Here is a 24,645-nt window from a genome sequence, read left to right as displayed (position 1 = left end):
TGAAGCATCTTGACCAAAACATGTGAGGCAAAAATCACACAATAAACCCACCAAAAAGAAAAAAAATCTCTTGATATTCACTGAATAACACAGTACCACGAAGAGTTGAAACAATATACCTTTGTGTGAAATAAGCATTTAATAGTCCAGAAATGAAGATAATAGGCCCGTTCACACACAAGGGAAAAAGTGCGATTTAAAAATCGATTTTCTTATCGCGATCAAATTTTCGAAATTTTTTCGTGTGTGGACAGAAAAATCTCACTAATTACCGCGATCCTTATCGCGATCCAACTCGCACTATTAGTGCGATTTTTCAGAATAATCGCGATTATTTTGCTTGTTTACAAAATCGAGTCTCTTTGAATCGCGCGCGCACGAAACGCTATTGGGACTGCGGGGTGAGTCTTCGGTCATGCGAGTTTCGCGCATGCGCGATTTGGCCACTGATCATTCTTTCCTTGCTGCGAAGTGCGATTTTACCCTGTGTATGAACGGTCGAAAAAAAAAATCGAAATTTGGATCGCGATTGTAATTTCGATTTCCGTTGTGTGTGAACGGGCCTATTATGGTTTGACTCTATTCTTTGTGGTTTGTGGTTTGATGATGGTCCGTCAGAAGCATTGCCTTCAGAGCAAACTGACCCTGGTAACCCTTTGAGACGACTGCTTTCTTTAAAAGCTGAGTTTCTTTAAAAGCTGAGCCATTTGTATTCTCAATGACAACAGGCTTCTGATGAAGCAGTTTTTGGGTTGTTCTTCAAGCTTGTACCACATTGTTTTAAAAGATCAACATATTCAATATCATAAAGGGCAAAGAAATCCAAATATATATGTATATTAAAAGAAAATTCGATAACTGTCACTATCATAATATGCTGTATTCATTCCCCCTGCCCACTGAAACAGGTGAGCCAAGCGCTCTTTTATATGCTGGATAAATTAAACTACGTCAAAACTCTTTATAATTTCTTTTACAACATTGTCATAGTGTGACATCACAAATAGTTGTGGTCATCTTATCTATTGGCGGTGGTACTGAAACTTTAAAAATTCATAACTTTGGAACAGAATGTCCAGTTTTCCTCAACCTTCACTGATGTGTTCTGCTAACATCTCTACATTCACTCAGTCCAAATGATAACTGATATTTAAGTATCACTTCCTTTTAAACAAATGATAACTACACCATGCTAACATTTGCATAAATTGACGTAGGCTACCAGGTCATGCAAAATCCATGTGAGCCTCGGTAAATCTCAGAATATGCATTTGACTGTGATCGAGGGTAAAAATTGGCCTATTTTTCTTAGGGCAGCATGCTTACAGATGATGTCGTCAATAAATAATAAGGTATGCCAAGAATCATTTGAAGTGTATGAATGCCTCAAATCAGCAACAATGCAGAAAAGATCAGCTTCATTTTCGTCAGAAGTAGCACGCGAGAACTGTTGGAAGTCTTTATTGCATTCACTGTTCTCTATCTGCACCATAAACATGTTCCCATGGAGCAACACAAAATATTTTGAGGAAATATCTTCCTATTTGAACTCATTCTTCAGAGCAGCAAATAAATCACTTGATCTTAATAAGACAAGAGAGTTAAATATATCTGGGTGTAATTTGTCTCCACTTATTTACCCCCTGTGACTCACGTCCAAATAACAATGCATACCCATCGTGCTCTATGGATTCCTTTATTTCAAAAGATGCCAGCACATACCCCGAAGTTATTTACCCTGATACCAAGAATGAGCAAGCTTATCAGCTGATACAAGGCAGGCTTTAACTGGAGTGCTTTTTACTGCTATCATTTCAACATACACCATAACCAAAGCAAACAGAAATGAAGATAAAATCTCCCGGTGTGCATGAAGCCTTTCGTGACCTTCAAAGTTTGTGGACCAGTAGACATAGCTGAATGTCCTGAATCTAGCCGTTGTGAGCAAGAAATCTCCCAACATATCGAAAATTGTGAGATTTTCCAGAAACACTTTTACTTCTTTTGGTCATGTTTCTTAATTTGAAGTAAAATAATTAATGGATCACCTCATGAAGTATCCTGTAAAAAATATGAAATGAAATTAAAACATGACATTGAGGCGTTTTTCTTTAGGCACTACACGACTGAGAAAACAGTAACATTGCTAATAGATGTAAATGCGTGCATGTGTGTGTGTGTGTGTGTGTTTGTGTGCTTATGAAGGCTACCTTGTAGACAATGGGAGGAATATACATTACAGTGGATGGCTTTACTACATCAAACAGGGTCAAAAAAAAAAAGAAAGAACCCAAACCAACTATTAGGATACACCGAACAATGAGAACAAACAAAGTTTTACCCCACAGATCATTGAGGGTACTGCTCTGCATGTGTGTCTGCATGTGTGTGCGTGTGATATTGTATTTTGTATATTTAACTTACAACCCTACCGTGGCAAGACTACATTACTGAATAGCCTGTGAACAGACTTCATGTGCATGTATAACTCTACACATTTCAACTTTGGTCTTGATTAAGAAATAAGACAACACAATATGAGAAGGTGGTGATTTATGTCAACTACGGGGCATACACTGGTTTATTTAGACCCCCTCAGTCCATCCCTCCTTCCAATGATGCACATTTCAATGTATTGAAGCAGACAACACGTGGATTCATCCACTAAAAGTATGGACAAAGGTGGAGGGGGCATTATAACAGCGAGAGCAAACAATCCTATCTCAATCATCTTGAATCGAAATGTTTGCACTGCTGAGCATGCCATTACTCAAAACTGAAGTCAGGATTACATACTGTAGTGTATGCAAATGCATTGTTAATCTTTTTATTTGCAAATAAAGATATTCATATATAAAATTCAAATTCTCTCGAATACTCAAGAACTTATAACCTAGGTGTTAAAACTTGTGACAATATTGGGAGAGAAAGACAGTTGGTTAACACTTAAAGGACAAGTCCACCTTCATGTACATAAGGATTGAGAGAATGCAGCAATATCAGTAGAACACATCAGTGAAAGTTTGAGGACAATCAGACAATCCGTTCAAAAGTTATTAAATTCTTTAAGTATCTGCGCAGTCACTGCTGGATGAGAAGACTACTACAGTGTATGATGTCACATGCGTACAACGATATAAGGAAAATAACAAAGAGAATTTCACAAAATTTAACTTTTTGAATAAAGTGCAAATTTCTTCAACTTGTTACTGAAGTATGTTAACTCTTTATGTGCCACGTTCGCACGTCCGACTCAGTCGACGGCGTGCCAACTTCGCATATTCTGCTCAACAAATAAAGCCGCCAAAACCGAATTGATAAATCGCTAATCCTGCGGTACAATCAAAGCGTTTCACGCGCTTTTGTTCCTCTCACATACGGCTTGCATTCTATGTGGTGATTGACTATCAAGCGGTGTTCCTAACCAGATCTGCATGTACATTCTAAGTTTCTCTCACGGTTTTATAAGCAAAAGTCATGCCTTTACAGTAATGTAGCAAACTGGTCATTCAAAAGAAAAATTGAAAATAGATTTGTCATACAATTTATATCGAAGCAAAGTTTGGCATTCCTCTAAACTTTGCTCACTATTATGTCCAGCTTAACAGAAATTTGTAGAAGTTATACAAATTGGAAAAACAGAATTCTTTCTCAAAGTATGTCTACCTTCGTGTCCCAGAATAACGTGGCACACAGGGGGTTTCCACTACGGCACATAAAGAGTTAAGGGTAATATTATTCCCCCTGTCTTCTGAAAGAGAGAAGTTGAGTGTTCTTGTGCTATGCGAGAAAAATGGGAATATGTTGAATTTTCTTTATTCTTTCATTATACCGTTGTACACATGTGACATCACAAGTTATCGTAGTCTTTTCATCCAGCCGTGGCTGAGCAGAAACTTCAAAAATTCATAACTTTTGAACGGATTGTCCAATTTTCCTCAAACTCTCACTGATGTGTTCTACTTATATTGCTGCATTCACTGAACCTACATGTCCATGAAGGTGAACTTGTCCTTTAATGATGAAAATCAAAAACAGGTATGTATCCCCTACCATTTACTGCAAAACTAGATATATTTGTGCCATGAAACTTTTGCGAATTAGAGCCAACAGCTTTTTCATTGACATGAAACTTTTGAGAATTGCCGACCACTAAGAAAAAATAATAATAATAAAAATGTGAATACAAGTACTCAGTGTTTGGGGGATTTTATTAAATGAATATGAGAGTATCAGAGGGAATTTGTTTTGATGCCTGTTGATCAGTTGCGTTAAAATCGGAAGAGAAATCGGTTGTGGCACAAGTGGGATCAAACAAAAAGAAAATCACTACCTCACCTTATTACAGAATTCTGGTCATTTCAAACATATCATACTTATAGATATTACCGGAAGTCGTAGTCTGTATTGTGATGTATTTTAACTGTGTTCAGTCACTGGTTGCTATAATTCATACTGCCCTCATATGGTTCAGAAAATTCCATACTTGAAGGAAAAAGGAGTACTGTTCACTTTGAAAATACATCAGTAAATATTTGACAATTTCTTTTCCTTTCCATCACCCTGTATTATACTGTTTGTCCCTAAATTATGTCTTAGTCATGAAGCCACTGTTTTCCAACATGTTCTTTACTTATTCCCTTCTTTGAGACTGCTTATGTAGTTGGAAAACTTCAATGAGTAATGACTTCTGTAACAAGGATCATTTAATTCATGATTGTGTGGAGAAATGACAGAAAATATCAATGAATGAATCCATCAATAATCAAATGATGATTGATTGACTGACAGACTATCTGACTGAAGCAGGATGTTACTTTACAAGAGTTGGAGGACATTCAAAATCTGAAATGAAAAAATGAATCATCACAGACAGCCTCTTGTAACTCAATTTCACATGGAAGCCCTGAGAATATTTCAAAGTCAGTTGTGAATCAATCATCACATGTATCCCAGCCATGCCTTACAGTCCAACAGTTTTTGATTACTCAAGGTTAGCTATGTACCAGGCATTATTATCAATGCAATCACAGCACCAGTGTCTCAGATGTTAGCGAACGTCCGTCATCTCATCCGAAGCACCTCTTCATTGGCAATCTTGACCAGGGTTCTGAAATCGATCTCAATGTGGCTCCTCCAGAAACGACGATCCCGTCCCACACCTGGGCCGGGTAGCACGGGCTCGGAATGCCCTGGAGAATGCGGGCCACTGCGCGGCCGCTGAACGTCCGGTCGTGGTTCAGGCTGATGAACTGCCGAATGGTCATGCGGACGCGGCTTTCATCGGCAACACCATCCTGTTGAGAGAACAAGAAACAGGGCTGACAGATGAGAGACTGGAAAGTCAAGACTAGCACCACAACAAGTACCATTAACTCTTGTACCCCTTTCAAACTGTTTGGTAGTCAGGGTGTATGTAAAGTTCTGGCTTGAACTGAGCCTAGTTGACAAGTGGCTTAAACCTAAAAAGACTGGGGGGGGGGCAGATTGAGCCTCCCCCCTTCGACATTTTTCATAATAAATCTGTAATGTAAAAATCTCGGGGCGCAACGTTTCATGACTTCTTTCTTTTAAGTTTTGCACAACTTTTGAGACCAAATTCGCGACGCAAGGGTACGCGGCTCCGAATTCACGCAATATTTTGTAAGTGCATGTCAGACCCAAAATTGCTCAATAATGTGATTTCATGTACGAATCCAATCCAAATTCTGTTTCTAGCCAAAATTCATACATGTATCATTATCTTTACTTTTCCTGATTAAAATCAATTAATTTCATGTTCTTTATGATTGGAATAGTGTCGCCAATGATTTCCATAAAAAAGATTTAGAAAAGAGTCGAAAACAATGAAATACATAAGAAATTCCCTAGCACAGAAGCTGGGAGAAAAGCTTTCTATTTTGGAGATCTAGAATACTTTTAATTTCTGTTATTTTTTGTGAATGTTTGGGGACACTTCCCAAATGAATGTACCACAATGCTCTAAAGTGGAAAATCACCTGCAACTGCTTTCACTTTAAACAGTGCTGGACTGCCGCTGAAATGCATCAACACAGGGTTAACCCTTTCGGTACTAGGGACTTTGGACAGTGTGAACAATGTTATGGAGTTCTTCTGTGAGAATTTGCACTCAAAGTACATAAAGGGTTAACGGCACTTGATAGAATATTCCTCACCTTCTCCACCCGAGGGTTCTTGGCCTTGGTCACGTCCAGCTCGTCCACAAAGTACTTGACCAGCTGACCCCTAAGATGGTCACTCAGCTCGGCATCCACTTCATCGCAGCACTCCATGTAGGTCTCCTTGGATACACTGGAGGAGGAGAAGCAGTGTGAGGCAGCAAGACGGAATGAGGCTACACTGACATTTGCAAAGGTCATGTTCACTGGGTATTGCATCTCTAAACTCTCATGCTAAAATTACAGAAATGAGTTTTCTCTCAAAATTGATGTACATCTGATTGGGCAAACTAACAAAAATGGTTGGTGTATGGGGCAGTACTGAAACCCTCTAGTGCCTCCTTGCTAATCTCAACTCAGAAACTGGAAGAAGAAAATAGAGTAAGGTTTCATATGGTGGGCATAGTGAGCATACTCCTTTGGAGAATTCACATTGTAGAGTGGTGACAGGTGTAAAGGTGAATGTTCTGTTCCATGGCTTTGATTTCATCTGGTGGTCCCTATAGACCACTATACCATGTGATTTTAAAGTACATCAGCAGATACTACTTTTTGATCTTCTTTTTTTTTCGACATTTTTATACAGTTTCATTTTCTATGAAGAATACACATTCCCACGACCTGTTACTGACATATATTAAGGGTAATATCATTCCTTCTGCTTTCTGACAGAGGTCAGTCAAGCGCTCTTTCATTATGCTAGAATAATGAGAATATGTTGAGATCTCTTTATATCTTGTTTATATATTTGTCCTGCATTGACATCAAGAACTGTTGTAGTCTTCTCATCCAATAATGGTGGCACCAACATAACTTTTGAACAGATTGCTTAATTTTCCACAAACTTCATTAATATGTTCTACTAATATTGCTGCATTCACTCAATCCACATTTATTTTTGGGGTATCATTCATCTACAAGTTTATTTTGTTTTGTTTTGTTTTTTAAACTAAACTCACCTCTTGAGTGTGGAATATATAGCATCAAGCTGACCCAACTCTCGCCTCTCGAGGTCCTCCACCCTGCCATGGAGGAAGTCAACCACTCCATCCAGCTGGACATCGGTCAGGTTGCCTTGGCAACGGAAGGAGAAGGCCAAGTCGGAGAACTCCACCATCACCCCGGTCTTCACCCATCCTGATGGCGACGAATACGTGGAGAGAACGAAAACTGAATACAGTTGTTTGAATTTATCTCTCCCTCAAGTACTGCAGGAGGTGGCATATAACTCTTGTATAATTTTGAACAAAACATATTTGAGGGTGAAAGTTGGCAAAGTTTGTTTTGAACAATGGATAAGGCAAATTTCTTCTTTCCTCTGGAGACCATGTGTGCAATTTTTTTTTAGGCTTTGTTTTTCAGTAATCTTTATTTGATTTCTATAAATTTACATAACAAAACATTCATCTTGAATGTATGCAACCATATTCAATCAACAATGACTAATCAAATGAAAAACAATCAATCAATACAATATAATAAAAAACACATACACGCACACATATAAAAAAACATAAAATCATAGACAGACTAGTGTATGTGGCACTGCTACCGGCACCATTAAGTAACAAAGATTTGTCTTGAAAGCTAATTGACAAAATATTAAAGTCAAAATGGTGTCCTTTCTTGAAACTCCCTGCATATTGTTGGCAATATTAATAATTGTAAAAACATAAATTTTTGCAGCATTAAACTTCCATAAATTGCCAGTGGCATTCAATCCACTGTGTAAAAAAAAATCCTTTAGCATTTTACTTTTGCCAATCTCAGCTCCTCGCGAAATTCATGAAAGTTTCATGCATGCGAAAATTTCTGGTTTTACAGTACTTGACACCGTTGAAAGCCTGACTATATAGTTTACACGACTGCTTTACCTCTTAACTTGTCATGCTTCCATTGGAGCTGCCTGAGTTCTCGCTTGACCGGCTGGACGTCCCAGCCCATGGCACTGGCCAGATCCACCACATCGAAGGTCAGCGAAGTCCGGCCATCGTCCTTGTCGGCCTTCCTCTTGCCGTTGATGCGCTCCCTGGCCAACGCCGCCGCCACTGCGGGGCTCTTGAGGGCGGTTTCCCGCAGCTGACGTGGACCCCCGTAGAAGTTGAGGGTGCACGTGGCATAGGTGTGGGGCGAAGTGACCAACCAGCCAGCCGGATGTAGCTCAAGATAACACATCAGAGTGGCAATACCTGATTGAAACGCATTTAAAGATCATCATAACAGTGGAAAGATTAAAAAACAAGCTCTCCCTGATATATGTGCGGATGTAGTGAATGCAGCAATATTAGCAGAACACATTGGTTAAAGTTTAAGGAAAATTAGACAATGCATTCATAAGTTTGTGATGTCACATATGAAGAAAGATAAACTCCTCAAAAAAAGTTCTGCAATTCAAGTTTGTGGGGTAATATATCTCTTGTTGCTTCATGATCATACGTAAATGTGGTATCATTAGAAAGCTTGATTATTCCTCTTTACAATGATGTGCCATCTGCTGTGATTATGTAATCATGGCATGTGCAGTACTCTTGAATATAGGGCAGAGTCTGCATTGAAATGTTGTAAAAAGCATCTTGTGAAGATGCAATGTGTTTTGAAAAGTGCCCAGATGACAGTGCATGTCTTGCATGAATGTGTGCCAGTGCTGCAGTTTACTGAGTGGTCGTTTGTGAGATTTTAAAAAAATGCCATGCTTATCAAATCTCCTAAAGGCCCAAGCAACTACAAGCAGGTGTACCCCAAAAGGATGTTGCCACCTGGTTTGGGGTGAGCGCAAGCACCACATCAAGACTGTGGGTGAAATTTCTTGAAATCAGGGAAGTTACAAACAGACCAAGGAGTAGACGTCCCCCCAAAACAACCCCGCAAGAAGAACGGTATATCACACTGTCTGCATTAAGGAACAAAGGCTATCCGAGAGAAGTCTGCGAGACAGATTTGCTAGGCGATTTGGCAGAAGATTGTCTGATCAGACAACCAGGAACTCGCTCCACGCAACAACTTGCGTGCTCGCAAAGATATCAACTCATAAGTCTCCATCTGACCCTTTAAGTAATCTTCACTGCATTTCCTTTCTAGTATTGAAATAAAACTCAATGAACTCTATTCTTGACATCAAAATATTGCAGTGTTAATAACAGAGCAATGATGCCTGGGCATCACCGTTTCAGGCAGACACATGAAATCCTAAAATTCCATAACTTTCTTATTTCATGTCCCAGTTTAGTGAAGCTTTTATTGAATCCATTTGTTTGATTTTTATTCTTCAAGTTAATGTCAACCTGCACATGGATTAGAGGTCAACATTAAAAGGACTTGCTACTCCTGGTAGTCAGTTATTCTACAAATCATCAGCAGTGTTCCTATCACACCCTCAAGTTCTATACCTCTGACCTGTCATCTCTAAGATATACTAATTCCCAAATCTTTTCACTCGTTGAGGACGGGCTGATATTGCTACAACAAGCATTTCCTATAGACCCCTGCCTGAGAATACTTGGGACTTGTCCTCAATGGGTTAATGTACAGTATATCCAGTTCCTTCTGAAGGAACTGGATTGCCATCCATACTGTTAATGTTATGAGGAAATTGCTAGAGTTCATAGTGAATGAACCAAGAAAGGGAGGACGACCGACAAGGAAGATGTGGAAGAGACTGGTAGAGGAAGAGCTCTGGAAAGTTGACTTGAGACAGGAGGATGCCCGAAATGAGGCGAGATGCCAAGAAGAAGCAAGGGTAATTACTATCCAGCTAGATACTGGTTAGTGATAAGGTTAGAGTAAAGATTAGGGTTAGGGTTATGTTTAGGGTGAGAGTTTTGGTTAGGGTTAAAATTAGGTTCAAGATTAGGATTAGGGTTAGGGTAAGGGGAAGGCTGGGGTAATTGCCCTAAACCCGTCAAGGAGGTCTGAGAGCGGTTGCTGTTAGAGAGAGGTAAATCTTGCCATTCCCGTTCATCAGGGACAAACCCGGACCAAAACTTGGTGATGCTATTACACATTGGTCAAGATGCTGTTTATAATGTTGGAAGCACTTGCATATCCATCCATTTGTGAGATATACAAGACTGACGATGAGTTGGAAATCGGCAATCATGTTGACCATACCTTCCTCCTTGATGTCCAGTTCCTGTACGGTGGCGTCCACTGGAATCGCGATGGCGTGGCCTGGACACGCCCCTTGTCTCTCATCTTCTTGGTCTAGGTGATCAGCCTGACAAGGAGATGAACCAATGGACCATTGTAAGTAAAATATGTCGCAAAGCAATGACCGGAAGCCACAGTAAACAATTAAGTATATGTCACCACATCTAGCAAGATTGGTTCCAAAATATGTTACACTTTATTGTGTCAATCTTTAAACCAGAATACTTATGATAAGTCATCTCCAAGAGAAATGCATTTTTATGAATGATAAGACTTGTTTGCCTTCTCCACCTTTCACACTGGCAGGAAGAGTGCTTCAGAAGCATCATTGCAGACTTAAACTCCTAGTATAAATGGGGCATCAAACTGGCTTACCTCTGCCAGTCCTGTCGGTTACATGTTTAAATGCAATGTCCATAGGATCTGAGGCTGGTGGTCCCTTGACACAGCACATACACCAACACACATCCGATAATAAATGCACTCTAAGGTAACATGCGTGTGTCCAAGGTACATCTATTTCACACTTGTTTTTAGTCCATGGTTTTAAGTCAAACCATTGATTGGATTTAATCTACCTTTGTGACTTTAGACCCTTGTAACCATAAATGATTTTGCAAGCATGCTTGCAACTGAGTTCAAAATTTGCTCAGAAGGCAATAGACTAATGAAGCATCTAAAGATTCATCTGGAAGAAACGTGGTAAAACTGACAAGAAAATCCAGAGATGACTTTCATTATTGTTGCTCCATCAAGAAACAGACACTACCAGGAAACTAAAACTGGATGTCTGTCAGAGTGTTAAAAGTGTTATTTGCCAATAAAATTGCCGATGATTAAGTATATATGTCAGGGTGGCAATCTAGCTCTATATACTATGCATATTCACTGAAGGACAAGGTAATACACCAGGAAGATAACATTGTGATGATACTTAGTATCTGTGTGGTCTCCATGGAGATGAAACAAAGCCCTCTCACTTACCTCGCCAAGCCTTCGAATCTGATCACACTTGCAGGGTCTGAAGATCCTCTTGACTAGCTTCTTGATGGTGTAGCGGTCCACGGAGTTGCCATGGGTGTGTCTTCGCAGCTCCCAAATGTCACTCCCCTGGCAACACAAGGACCAATCAGATGTATGTTCAAAGCATTGTCTTGCAGCAAAAGTAAATGCTTAGACAGTAGTCTAATTGACATTTCTTTTGATAGCTTACGACAGAGAGTACACTTATGATTTAAAGGTCCTGTTTACCTTAGGGAGCAGTGATTTTAAAAATGTTCAAGATATCACATTTGATGCATAAGTGTAGGTTAGTTGTATCACGAAACATCCTGCCATATAAAATTTTTGCAATAAAGCCTAAAATATAAGGAGATATCACTATTTTTCCCGATAAATCATAATTGCAGACGGTTTAGTCTGGAAACATTCTTATTATAACTATTGTTCACATTTTGTATGTTTAACAATACTTAAAATCGAATATACTGATTAAAATTTTTACATTGGTTGTTTCTAGCCCTAACTCAAATTTTTGAACTATTTTGAAGCACTAATGCTGGTTTTTTGTTTCACCTGCAAATGGTAAATTATGCCTTTAACTTATTTATTACTAAACCTACAACTTAATAAGCCTGAGAATATGAGTGACGTGTCTCAAACAATTCTTTGATTGGTGAAGGATACAATAGGAGGTTTTAACATCTAAACACTTGATTACATCACGCTTTCTGTTAACTGACCGTTCCGTCCAGAAAGATGTGACAGTGGGCTGGTAGGCCGTCCCTGCCGGCCCGCCCTATCTCCTGCACGAAGCTCTCAAAGTTTCGTGGGAGGTTGAAGTGGATAACCGCTCTCACATCCGCCTTGTCCAGTCCCATCCCGAAGGCTACCGTGGCAACCACAATGCGCAGTGAGCCCGACATGAACCCGTTCTGTACTCTCCTCCGCTCTGCTGCCGACATGCCAGCGTGGTACGCCTCACAGCTGTTGGCCTCAACCTTGGCTGGCAAACAGGCACAAAATAATAATGATCATGATTGTTTTCTGAAGTAAGCAATCACCATCACTCACTGTCATTTGGCATTCCATTCATGACCTAACTGATGACCCCCCACTAAACGTATTTTCCTCTCATATTTGTTTCTCTTGACAAGAAAATCCTAAAAAGCCTGTGCAAAAGGGTGTCTAGACCTAGGCAGAGAAAACATAAGACTTTCATGAAATCGTTCTTTCTCATAAACATAGTGTTGAGCTGAGAAGAAATTGTTGTTTTTTTTGCAGCTGTTATCATAGACAGCATATCAACAAAATAATCTCACTGCAGCATTTCTTCAAAAGAATCAACCACATCCAAATCTCTCTTCATATGTCTGCCTGCCTCTATAACCCAGTGTGATGTCTATCACAATATATGGCCATAAACTGTCATTACAGTGTGGGTTCTGAGGATATACATAATATTATTGTACCAACAACCAGCTTTCAGAATCTACATCTGTAGTAATGACCGATAATGATTAAAAAAAAAAAAAGGAATGGGGGGGGGGGGGGGGCTTAAAGGGTTTGATAACAAACACAAAATAAACTTACCAGATGCGGTAGACTTCTTGGCTCTAGATCTCTTCCGATAAGTCTTCTTTTTGGCCTTTTGACTGGTCTCTTTCTCCTCCTGCTTTCCTGCCTCATCCAGAGCTGCCCCATTGGCCTCATCCTCTTCTTCCGGATACTGGGTTGGGTCGCTCTGGAGACAGGTTCGGATGAGGGATGACACTCTCTCTGTCTCCTCCCGCCTGATACAGTAGATGATGATGGACCTCAGCCGCCTGAACCGCTCCCCCTTAAGCAGCTCAATCAATGCCTGCCAGATGGGAGAACAAACCGTACATGTCAAAAGTTACTACCATGGGTAATTAGGTGATACGCTATCAGCGTATCACCTATTATGTTTGTCAAAATCTTTCTTTCATTCTGCCATATTTTGTGGACTGTATATCTCAACAATGACATAACGGAATAACATGACATTTTCAGTCAACATATCTTATAAACAATATCTAATGACGATAAAATTTTCATGACAATAACTTTATATCTATGCCGTCATCTCGGCGCCATTTTGTGATTTTCAGACAATGTCATTTGATCGATCATAACTTCATATCTAAATGTCATTTCTTTATCATTTTCGGTAGACATAAAGTCACGACTGATCGTGCTGTACAATGCTAATCACACAGGTCATCATGACGCGTGTGTCATGATGTTGTATGATGTTGTATGGAAAATCATGAAACGTATATCCTCTGCTTCCTCACCCTCTCTCGGTCTAAGTCCTTGGAGACGGACAAATGGAGGTTGCTAGGCACTGAGCATCCCCGTATGACCGCCCCAGGCTGGTCAGCAATGCCCAGATGATGGGCCACACTGTCCGAAGTGGTCCTGGTTGCTGTAGCGGTCAGGGCTAATATACATCGGACACCTAGTCTTTCCTTCACTACCTGCACTCAAAGTATTCCCAAAGATAGAAAAAGTGGTGTGGAGTCTACCTTGTAAGTACCCTGTCCCAAAATGTATAATTATTGCATAGTGAGCAATATTTTCTTTGACATGAAAACCACAATGACAAATGTTCCTAAACTACAAAGTGATGGTCTAAATGCCACGTTATAAAGCACTTTTTGTATTTTGATAGTCTATGCCCTGGGAACTGCATCCTTAGCATGTTGAAAAAAAAACAACAACAACAAAAAACAAAACAAAACCGAAACAAACCTTAAATGTCTGGTTTATTTCTAATGCTTAATCAAGTGTTATTACTCAACCTTTTAGATTCCCAGCATACCAATCTTTTTAATCCATCAATATTGCACACACAAAAAAATCTACACAGAGGTTTTTAGAAAATTACACAACAGTCCTCTCCAAAAGGTACAACTGCATAGATTTCCTTATGTCCGTTGCATTTTGTGGTGCTTACTGTATGTTCAGTGTATTTTGCGGTGTTTCTATTTTCACGACTTTCACAAGTTGACTAATATTTTTGAAAACAAGAACTAATGAAAATATTGCCTTCTGTAAAACAAATGCTTTGTATGATGTACCCAAGGTGTGAAATCACTACTTTTTCAGTTCTAAAGTGATATTTCTGTCTCATTATGTCAATTTGGTTCTTGATCTCAAAAACTCCCAAAATTATTTCTCAAGTCCCATTTTGCAACATATATGGAGTATCAAATATATAATAAGTTCCATTTTGCAATGTGTATGGAGTATGAAATATAAGACCCATTCTGTCGTCAACAATATGCAAATTGATATTACATAATCTTCCTGTGCAGAAACCACAAGCTTTTTATCTTTATTATTTGACATTCAGAAGTCAGCAGGAAACACACCTTGCACAGCATGAGGTAGGAAGGCCGGAAGTTGTGGCTCCACTCGGAGATGCAGTGGGCCTCGTCCACGCAGGCGAAAGCAATGGGGGGCATCTTGGAAGGGTGTGGCAGGCAGTTTGCGCCCCCTCCCACCACCGCCTCGGGGGAGACCAGCAGAACTTGGACCTTCCCTGCTTGGATCTCTGCCAGAACCTTCCATTATTATCAAGGGAAGATGATACAGTGAATGAGGTATTAGTGTGTAGCTTGTTAACTAGTAAAGGAAATTGGCACTACTCCGATGTTGAAAATGAATTTCACGACAGATATGGCGACATATATTTTTTTACATGTCTTGCACAATAGCTTGGTCTGATTGTCAGGCAGCAGCATCTTTCTTTTTACAAGCATGTTACTGTTTTAACCTTAGCTTGGTGTATTAGCATGCTGCATAAATTCCCTCAACATCAGGACCTTCATAATTTGAGTCACTATGCCTGACACACACACACACATGCACACACACACACACACACACAATAAAGCATCACAGGAAAAACTCAGTCGTCAATGATCTATTCAAGCACAACATGATAAAAGTTTTGCTTGTCAGATATACCAGGGTCCCAAATATTGCTACATTTTGTACATAACTTTATTCCTATAAGATGCTTCCAATCTGTGTTTAAAGACAACAGGAAGAATACTATCAATAGCCACCATCATTTCTTCTTTCTTGCCCTTTTTTTTTGGGGGGGGGGGGAGGGGAAGGTATGCATATGACTTCATATTGATTTTCATTTGTGACTTCTGTAAAGAAAAGAGAGACAAGGGAATTAGTTTCAAACAGGGGGAAAATGTCAAAATTGCCATGACATGTGCTAACCTTTTCCCTCTGAACTTTGGTCATGTGACTGTGCAGCCTGGCCCCCTTGAGACAGCGAGGGAGCCCTATAACCTGATCCTCCATGAGGGAAACAAGGGGCGAAATGACGAGCGTGATGGCCGGGCTACGCTTGCTGTACATGTGGGCCGGCAGCTGGTAGCACAGGGATTTGCCCGCTCCGGTCGACAGCACGACCAGAGTTGAGAGACCTGGAAAGAGACATGCATCGGCTCCTAATTACTAGCCCACCTTTATCAGATGTTTCTCAAAAGAATGTACCAGTAATTCATAAACATAGAAGCAGCTAGGATTAGACATTTGAATTGACTGGTTTAGGGATTCAGAGGGCACCGAAAAGTTAATCAGTTTTTGCCAAGAATTACACAGTCTTGGCAGAGATTTACCATCAAACCCACAGTCGTAAGCCATAAAAGAATGTGGCTAAACGTGTGATGCACAATGCGTGCTCTGAAACACTGATCAATGACAGTGCACCCAAATAGAGACATGAAGTTATGACCACCACAATACATTTATTGTTTAATGTGCATTCACTTCTAGATATATGTGCATCAAATATATATCATAAGCATATTTAAATCTGAAAAATATTGTGGCTGAAAACACATTTCCAAGCATCATCACTTTGATACCCAAGAGGTTTAATACCCCTTTCCTTTAATTGGAGAAAGTGAGAGTTCTTGTATCTTACTGAGGAACAACATTCAGGCATAGGGCGAAAAAAAAAAAATTGTTGCATTGGCGTAACATGAGATTTTCAAATAGGGTCGGTCGGGCGGATTTTTTTTTTTTTTTTTTTTTTTTTTTGCTACCTGCATTTTACGTGTAAAACTCGTGCTCAGCTCAGTAAACAGTTACAACTGCTGCACCGAATGTGCTGTGTTCATCTATTCTACAAATCATTTATGAGGCCGATATTACTGGAATTATACCCCTTCACAGAATTTAAAGATGTTGAAATCCCTATCCTGAATGTTTTCACTTCATATTTTACTATTTTGACTTAGATAAGATAGATGCAAATTGACCCATATGTACGATCTTTTCATCGCACACGGCGATCTCTATTACAGTCCCACATATACAGATTCGTGTAAGTTCTCCACACAAGAAACCTATGGCAAAACTGTGCACAATACATCGCAGTCTGAATGCTACGTATACACTGAATAAATCTTGTTAGAGTACGTGTACGTGTCCGTGTTGGAAACAGATGACGTACTGATCAAGGAAGGCTTATGCGAGGCGCTAGATCTCTCCCTCGTACATCCGATACTGTATCCCCAGAGCCGTTTCCACTTCCGGGTTTGTGCGATCGCAATCAACAAGATATTTGATATCGATAGCAAAAAAAAAATAATAAAAAAACATGGGGTCGGCGGAATTTTTAGGGTCGGGCGGGTTACGCCAATGCAACAATTTTTTTTTTTTTGGCCTAGTGGGCACAGCTTACACTAGTCAATACCACCTGTTGACTGAGAAATTCTGGCCTTGATAAAGAATAAATGAATAAAATTGAGTGTTGCTATGGCAACCAGCAGGGCATCCTCCTCACCTGACAGGATTCTCATTACGGCTTGCTCCTGGCCTGGTCTGAAGGACTCATAGCCCATTGTCTTCAAAGCAGTGTATACAGACTTGGGTGTGGCTGAGACGGCAGGTGCGGAGCATAATAAAGGAGTGAAAACATACCTCATGTAGTTAAGTTCTTCGCACCAGGTAAGTGTAACAAAGTGTTAAAATATGTTCTGCTACGATTATAATGAAAACTGATGTTTTCTTCACATCAAGATCAAATGACAGTGACATTCAATTTCAAATAAAAAAAAAAAATTAAACTGAATTTGCATAGATACTGGTGAGCTACTAGTGAACGTGACTTTGTGGTCTTCGAGGACTTGCTAGTTTGAATAGGGAATCATGCTTCTCTCCTATTCAATCTCACTTTTTATCTCAGCTTGATAGGAACTAAAAAACTTGTAACGTTTGGGAAGGAGCATTACACTTACTATCTGGTACGCCCTCTGGGGTTGGCTCAAAGAGAGGCTCGATGGATGGGGGCGGAGCAGAATGCTCAAAGACTGGCGTGGCGACACTCAGTGGCTCAAACTTGTCACCACGCCCCTCGTCACTGAGGTTTCCTGCGAGTATGAGGATGGGGACACACCACACTTGATTTCACAAGTTCCTGAGTTCTGCCAAACTGCAGAAATTATGACAACTTGAGGGTACTGGATCTCCAATGATCAGAACAATGCATTTGTGAAGATAAGATTCTTTTCTGAGAATAAACGCCAAAATCTGTGCCTTACGCAGGTTATGTGATGCAACAAGAAAATTGTGGTAAAGAGTTGCATAATGAAGGCAGCATAATGAATTAAAGTCTACATATGCCCTGTCCTTGCAAATACAGCCTGCAATCTTTTGTGCTCCTGTTGCAGAGTATCAAATTTTGTTCTTTCTTTCTTTGGTCAAAACCTCTCATTAAACACATTGCATACATGTATTGTGCTGCTAGGTCAGGCACATGAGTTTTTATGGTATAATCTTTTGCAAGAAAATAAGGCATATAGAGCAAATATGTCCACTAGGATATCTGCATTTTATGGTGATCACATTTTACATTGGTATTAACAGGAAATCATTCTAGCTGCTCAAGTAAATTGTATCAGTATTCTAGTTTGATCAAATATCCCAATGCTTGCACAACAAGCACATTCTACGATCTATCCTTCATCAAAGGAGAGCTTTTTGTGTGAAAGCTTTCCACCCAACCCCATGTTATACCCAAACTGAATCTTTGTAAAAGATGTCCCAATGTTGAAATGAATTAAGTTATGCAAACAAGTCCAGATTTGGAACCAACATCTCCTAACACGCACATGGAGAGTTCCATTCCAAATTTGGCAATGTCATGGGAAGATCCTGTAAAACCAGAAACATTCGCAATATGAAACTTTCTCACATTTCTACTAGCATTAAATGCATTGAGAAGACAAAAACTTTCGCGTGCATCTCACTTTCACAAATCTTGGCTCCTCACAAAATTTTTGAACGTTTTGTGCATGTGAAAATTTCTGGTTAAAGACGTGACTGGAAGAAGAGAGAGAAAAACGATACGAAAAGAAAAAGAAAAGGAGAAAAAAGAGAAATGGAGAAAAGAAAAGAACAGAGATAAGAAAAGAAAGAAGAAGAAAGAGAGAGATACATGTTCACTCCACCTGGCTGCGGTTTGGCACCGATGGCAGAGAGAGCTGCCTCCTCCAGAGTGGGCAGCGGTCCCATCACACTCTCAGCATCCTCTGGCTCCTCCTCATACTGCTTCCTGGCTGGTCCCGCCCCTGCACGGCAACGATCAAAGAGGAGAGAAGTTTGGCAAAGAATTACAAGATCAGCAAGGACTGTCATCTGATAAGGCCAGTGCACCATCATAGGTTTGCAGAAAATGTGTGAACTGTACTTTGAAAATAGAATATTGATTGCTGTAATTCTTTCTGTTTAATCTTATTTCATAGAAAGAGCATGTTTTTTTCTATTGTGAGAAACACATTGATTATGCGATTAAGAATAACTTGGTATGCAAGGAAGGAGGCAATGTATATACCCACAGCAAACTGACATTTTTCTCTGGTGCAGTCTGTTTAGGGAAGATACAAACAACACACCTCTAATGAAAATGCCAACTCCACAACACACCTCTGATATGAAAATGCCAACCCCACAACAGACATTATAATGTCAAAGTTCTGCCATACACATTCAACACAGCACAGTTCAATATTGCAGTATAATAAACCAGAGGTAATAGTCCGTCCATGTGATTTCTGGACAGTTCAAAGCCATCTGGGTTTCAACACACATCATCACACATGTCTTCCTGTTAGCCTTTCCACAGTAATGTCAATGATAAATCACACTCATGTTGATCTGTTACAAGCAAATTTGTACTCCATATTTTTCAATTCCCAAAACTCTTCATTTGCATAGTTCCTTTAACCCGTTGATGACGAGTCACGAGAATGCTTGGGCAGGTGTCTATGGGAAATGTGTGTTGTAGCAAAATCAGCCCAGTCCAACAGGTGAATGGAATATTCAACAATAACATAAGCATTGGTATGATAGAAACATGAATATCTGTATAAAACAAGATCCTCATTGACCTGCTGTATTCTTGGCATTCAAGATAACTATATCACAGATATCATGTGGATAGTTTTGGTAGGTAGTACCTGTACATTTATTGGCCCAGTGTCCGGTACCACCACATTTGAAGCACTTGTCTGTATCTTTCCTTGTTCCTCCCATTCTCCTCCCTCCTCCTCCTCCTCCTCCTCCTCTTCTCAAGTTGCCACCTCCGGTCTTCTTCTTCCACTGCATCCTCTTATAGGCCTCGCCCCTCATGCCCCGCCCCTTCCTCCTGTAACTCTTGGTCAGCATGTCCAGCCGCACATAATTTTCATTGAGTCTTGGGTTGGGTGCCGACGCTTTTCTGGGAGTAGAAAAGTGAATATTAGGGACAAGATGTCATCAAAGGTACCCTCCAGGACAAAACAAAATTCATCTCCTGCTATTCATGGTCATGCATCCAAGGATGCATGAAAACTGCCAGAAAATCTAAACTAAACAAAAGTGAATTGTATATCGAATTTGGACAAATGGAACAGGAATTTTGCAGGGTACTTATCATGCGCCAAGTCCACATGACTAATGTGCTCAAGGTGTAGTGGGAAATAGTGAATTATGAAATTAAAAAAAAATCATTACAAGCACATGTACATGGAAGTATCTAACAGAATGGAACAATGAGAATAGGTGTGTGGCATTCTTTGCCTAGTTCAACATAAGGACAAGAATTAAAAAAAAAAATAGCACATAGTGATAGATACATTGGATAATTCACTATCATCAACATAAAATCTAAAATTCAACTGAATGTAATCTTGAACACTCCTGTCAAGTATTAGCACCAAAGACTATGCAAAACAAGTACAAACCCTGAAGCAGATGCAGTCTTTTTCTTCTTGACTGGCACAGGAGAACCATCTTCACTAGCATCGCTGCTTTCCTTCCCTCTCAGTTCGGAGTCCTCCCCCACCTCACCACATTCCGCCACATGCACATCTGCCCTTCTCTTCTTAGCCGGACGCGAGGCTCCAGGTGACGGACCCGGCCTCTTCTTACTGGCATTTGCAGTTGAATCGTCCTTCAGCGAGGGAGTTTTCGATGTTTTCTGTTCAGAAATCGTCTCCTCACAATGGGACTTTACATCTGATGGCAAGGAATCTCTGTTTTCACTAGTGCTCAAAACCATGGCTTGAACTTCTTGTACTTTTGAATTTCTTTCATGCATCCCTCCACCTGCTCGAAGAGAGCAACTTTGACTGCTCAGATCACTATCCTGTGAGGATGGGCCATTCACTTCGTGCATTTCTGCTTGTCCATGCTTTGAATTTGGGGAATAACCTGACTCCTTTCTACCCAGTGTCTTGCTCTGCGGTGTGGGACATTTTCTGGCAGGCTGTTTCTCTGCAAAGCTGCAACTATCCTGAGAATCATCCAAGACAACACTGTCTTTAGATTGACCTGAATAATTAGGAATGTCATGAGAATCAGTTTGAGAAGGTTTTCTACTCCTATCACTCGATGTTTCAATTCTCTCCTTTAGCTCATTTTCTTTCTCACACCTTCCCAGCCAGTCTTTCTGCCAGGAGTGTCTCCGAACTTTCTGCAGGCCGGGAGAAAAAATTCCACCGATATCGGGGTTTGTCCTCTCCTTGGTTCTGGACCCAAACTTGATGGTCCCTGTGCCTACTCTGGGGCCAAAGATATCTTGAACTGCTGGAGGAGTTTCTTCCGTCTCCTTATCAACTGAAGCTATGTCAGATCTCTCTGTCTCTGACGCTTTGCAGGATTCATCTTTTGACCAAAAGCTTTGTCTGCTCGAAAACGGTTGGACCATTTTAGGGCTCTTCCATGTCTGCACAAGACAAACACACAAACAAACAATGAAACAAACAAACAAATAGTGAGCTTTAGATCCTAGTCTTCTCATCAAGCTGTTTCTCAAAACAGATAGGCATACAAATAATAGGTTGTACATTGATACTTCGACCAATCTCTACAATGTGCAGGGCACCATTTCATGAAAGTTGTTAGCCCTGACAAGTTGTCAGTCTCTTGACCATTTCAGTCAAATCCTTTTTTCTTGGCTTTGATTGGCTGAGAAGCTCTCGTCCCTGACTGTTACTATGGTAACTGTTAGAGACTGACAATTTGTCAGGGCTGAAAACTTTCATGAAATGGTGCCCCGATAACATATGCCTTGCAAGTCTGAATGGCAGTTCAAGGATACAACATTATACACACAGCAAGACCCAGAGAAGTGCATGAAACACATTTAACACTCTCTTACTGTATCCTACTATGACAGTTCATGTGTGTGAGCAACTGGGGTCTTTTGAAATGTCATGTTGCATGCCATATTCTTGCATTATGTACATCATTCGCAACACATTCAGCAACCAGTGACTTTATCAAAAGAGCAGTCTTGCCAACCACAAAGCTACAGCAAATTAATTTGAATCATCAATACCAAAAAACAAAAATAATAATAAATAAATAAAAAATTGTAGATGTCTCAGTGAGAGCATGTAAGTTTGGTTTACATCTAGTCTTGAATTTTCTCATGATCCAATTTTTGCAACTGACAGTTTATCGCATTTTATCAAAGACACATCATAAATCTTGCATTCTGCTAAAAAAATGATGGCACACATCAACACATGAAACAACAAAACAATGATTGATAAGCGGGGAATAAGTCGAAAAGCTCACTGAATATTTCTTCTCTGTATTGGAGTGGAGTTTCTTGCTGTACAACTTCATGACTGACTCCTTCCTCTCTGCATTCCTCACTAAAGTCTGTTTCTTCCCCGCTGGACTCTTCCTACAATCCTTGTTCAGGTGCGCACCCCAGATGTCTTGGCTAGGGTTGTCTTGGGGTTTGGAGCAGTCTGTGGCTGGTGGCACGGTGGCATCAGCTTGATTGCTTGGAGGGTTGCCATGGCGACTCGCTGGAGGATCACTATCATGATTGGCAGGATGGTCACCGTGTTGACTTGCTGCACTCTCTGCTGACCGTCTCTGGCCCCTTTTGAGTTTGTTGTATTTTGAGTAAGAGTCTGTTGGCAAAAATAAGATGTGTTCTTGATTATCTACCATTCAAGAAGCAGCTGACATTTCATCATTATCTCTGTAGCATCCACTGCACTCAATCTTAACAGGTCTTCGATGAGTCTTCACTTGTATAAAGCAGTGGACCCACCAATTAACCCATTGAGGATGAGTCCCGAGTATACTCGGGCAAGCGTCTATGGGAAATGTGTGTTGTAGCAAAATCAAACCATCCTCAACGGGTTAAGGCAAGACAAAGCATTTATACAGTACCATAGTAGACTGTGTTGTTATTTAAGCCTGCTGGTCAAAGAGGAATTGTCATTGAAAGTATCAGCTAGTACACACACACACACACACACACATGGGATACATCATTTTTAATAGTGGATATGCAAGTACAACGTAAACCAGTGACAAAAAGACAGCAATGTGCTAATAGTTTGAAATGCACCCAAAATCGATCCTGCACGCAGGATCAGGGTGATCATAAAGAATTAAATGGCACTTTTCATAAATTTTGCATGATATAACTAATTCAGAAAAAAAAAGTAACAAACATGCAATATTTTGTTATCATATTGTCTGGCTGCACTGATATTGTATAAAGAGTAGTCAGATACCTTTGACAACATAAACATAACTGACAGTCAGAGAAATCAAACACATGGGTATTAAAGCTACGTTGATCACTCAGTTGAACATGAAAACTTAGTTGTGTAAATATTTAAAGCTTTACAATACCTTGAATACTGAGAGGCGCTTTTGCTATGTCATCCTTGGTAGGCTTTCTGTCGTGATCTTGCTTGAAATGAGCTTCCCACACTTTCAGCTCCTTCCGAAGGTTCAGGAGTTCCTTACTACAATCATCCATTGCAGATCTCCTTACAGTCGTGCCAACATTGTGAACCTTCTGGCCAGGGCACAGGAGTATAAGAAACAGGACAATTGTATGTGACCACATAAAAATCAAATAGATGTTATCTGTTAACTCTTTATGTGCCATGTTCGCACGTCTGACTCAGACGACGGCGTGCCAACTTCGCATATTCTGCTCAAACGCACAAACCCGCTCAAACCAATCGATAAATCGCCAAATGCCACAGTACAATGAAAGCGTTTCTCGCGATTCCGTTTCTCTCGTCTATAGCTTGCATTTTATGTGGCGATTGACTAACAAGCAGTGTTTCATACTGGATATGCGTGCAAATTCTTAGTTTCTGTTACTGCTTTGTGTGCCAAAGTCATATATTTAAGGTAATGTAGTTACTGGGCATTTGAAAGAAAAGCAATCATAGATTTGTCATAGAATTTACATCGATGCAAAGCATGACATTTTCTCTACAAATTTGCTCACTTCCTCTGCTATTTAACATAAATCTTTAAAAGTTATACAGATTAGAAAAACAGAATGTTTTCTCAACGCATGACTACGTTGGTATCTCAGAATAATGTGGCACACGGGGGGGGGGGGGGGGGGGGGGGGGGGGGGGGGTTCCACCATGGCACATAAAGAGTTAAGAGCAATATATTATAAAAATTGCCAAACTCTCTTTTGAGTCTTCTGTTTTCGCAATGTAATTTGGTAATTTTGTGCTTTTGAAGCCACTTCACATTTGTAAAAGTACCTTTCAATGTCATCCCTGATTTACCAAATGTTTAAAATATGGGAATGTAAACATACACAAAGTACACACAAAATCTGACAATGGCTCGTCATTGAGCTAGAATGCTTCTCTTCTGAAGTACTTGTTTACTTAGGCCGAGGCTCCTACTACTTGTCTCTGCAGAGTATACATGACAGTGTGGAAGGGTACTCTCAGTCATCTCATAGGAAACATGCACAGCTGAACTACATCGAATA

The 24,645-nt window shown here is 40.1% G+C and overlaps 1 protein-coding gene across 1 annotated transcript; it reads right to left on the bottom strand.

The window, feature by feature from the left end:
• Nucleotides 1-5,064: 5,064 nt before the first annotated feature.
• On the bottom strand, nucleotides 5,065-23,655 carry LOC139736280 (ATP-dependent DNA helicase Q4-like). The gene is given in 20 exon segments (XM_071647013.1): nucleotides 5,065-5,145; nucleotides 5,148-5,297; nucleotides 6,177-6,312; nucleotides 7,139-7,316; nucleotides 8,054-8,368; nucleotides 10,287-10,392; nucleotides 11,298-11,435; nucleotides 12,068-12,319; nucleotides 12,981-13,008; nucleotides 13,055-13,185; nucleotides 13,643-13,821; nucleotides 14,719-14,914; nucleotides 15,588-15,796; nucleotides 17,164-17,256; nucleotides 17,618-17,749; nucleotides 18,830-18,949; nucleotides 19,838-20,097; nucleotides 20,603-21,585; nucleotides 22,443-22,789; nucleotides 23,526-23,655. Coding segments are annotated over 20 exon segments (4,164 nt in total).
• Between the last annotated feature and the right edge of the window lie 990 nt (nucleotides 23,656-24,645).

Source organism: Diadema antillarum, unplaced genomic scaffold (assembly GCF_040938485.1).
Source record: "Diadema antillarum isolate AM-2024a unplaced genomic scaffold, OU_Dant_1.0 scf00000028, whole genome shotgun sequence".
Classification (NCBI taxonomy): domain Eukaryota; kingdom Metazoa; phylum Echinodermata; class Echinoidea; order Diadematoida; family Diadematidae; genus Diadema; species Diadema antillarum.
This window is presented reverse-complemented; position numbering and strand designations above follow the sequence as displayed.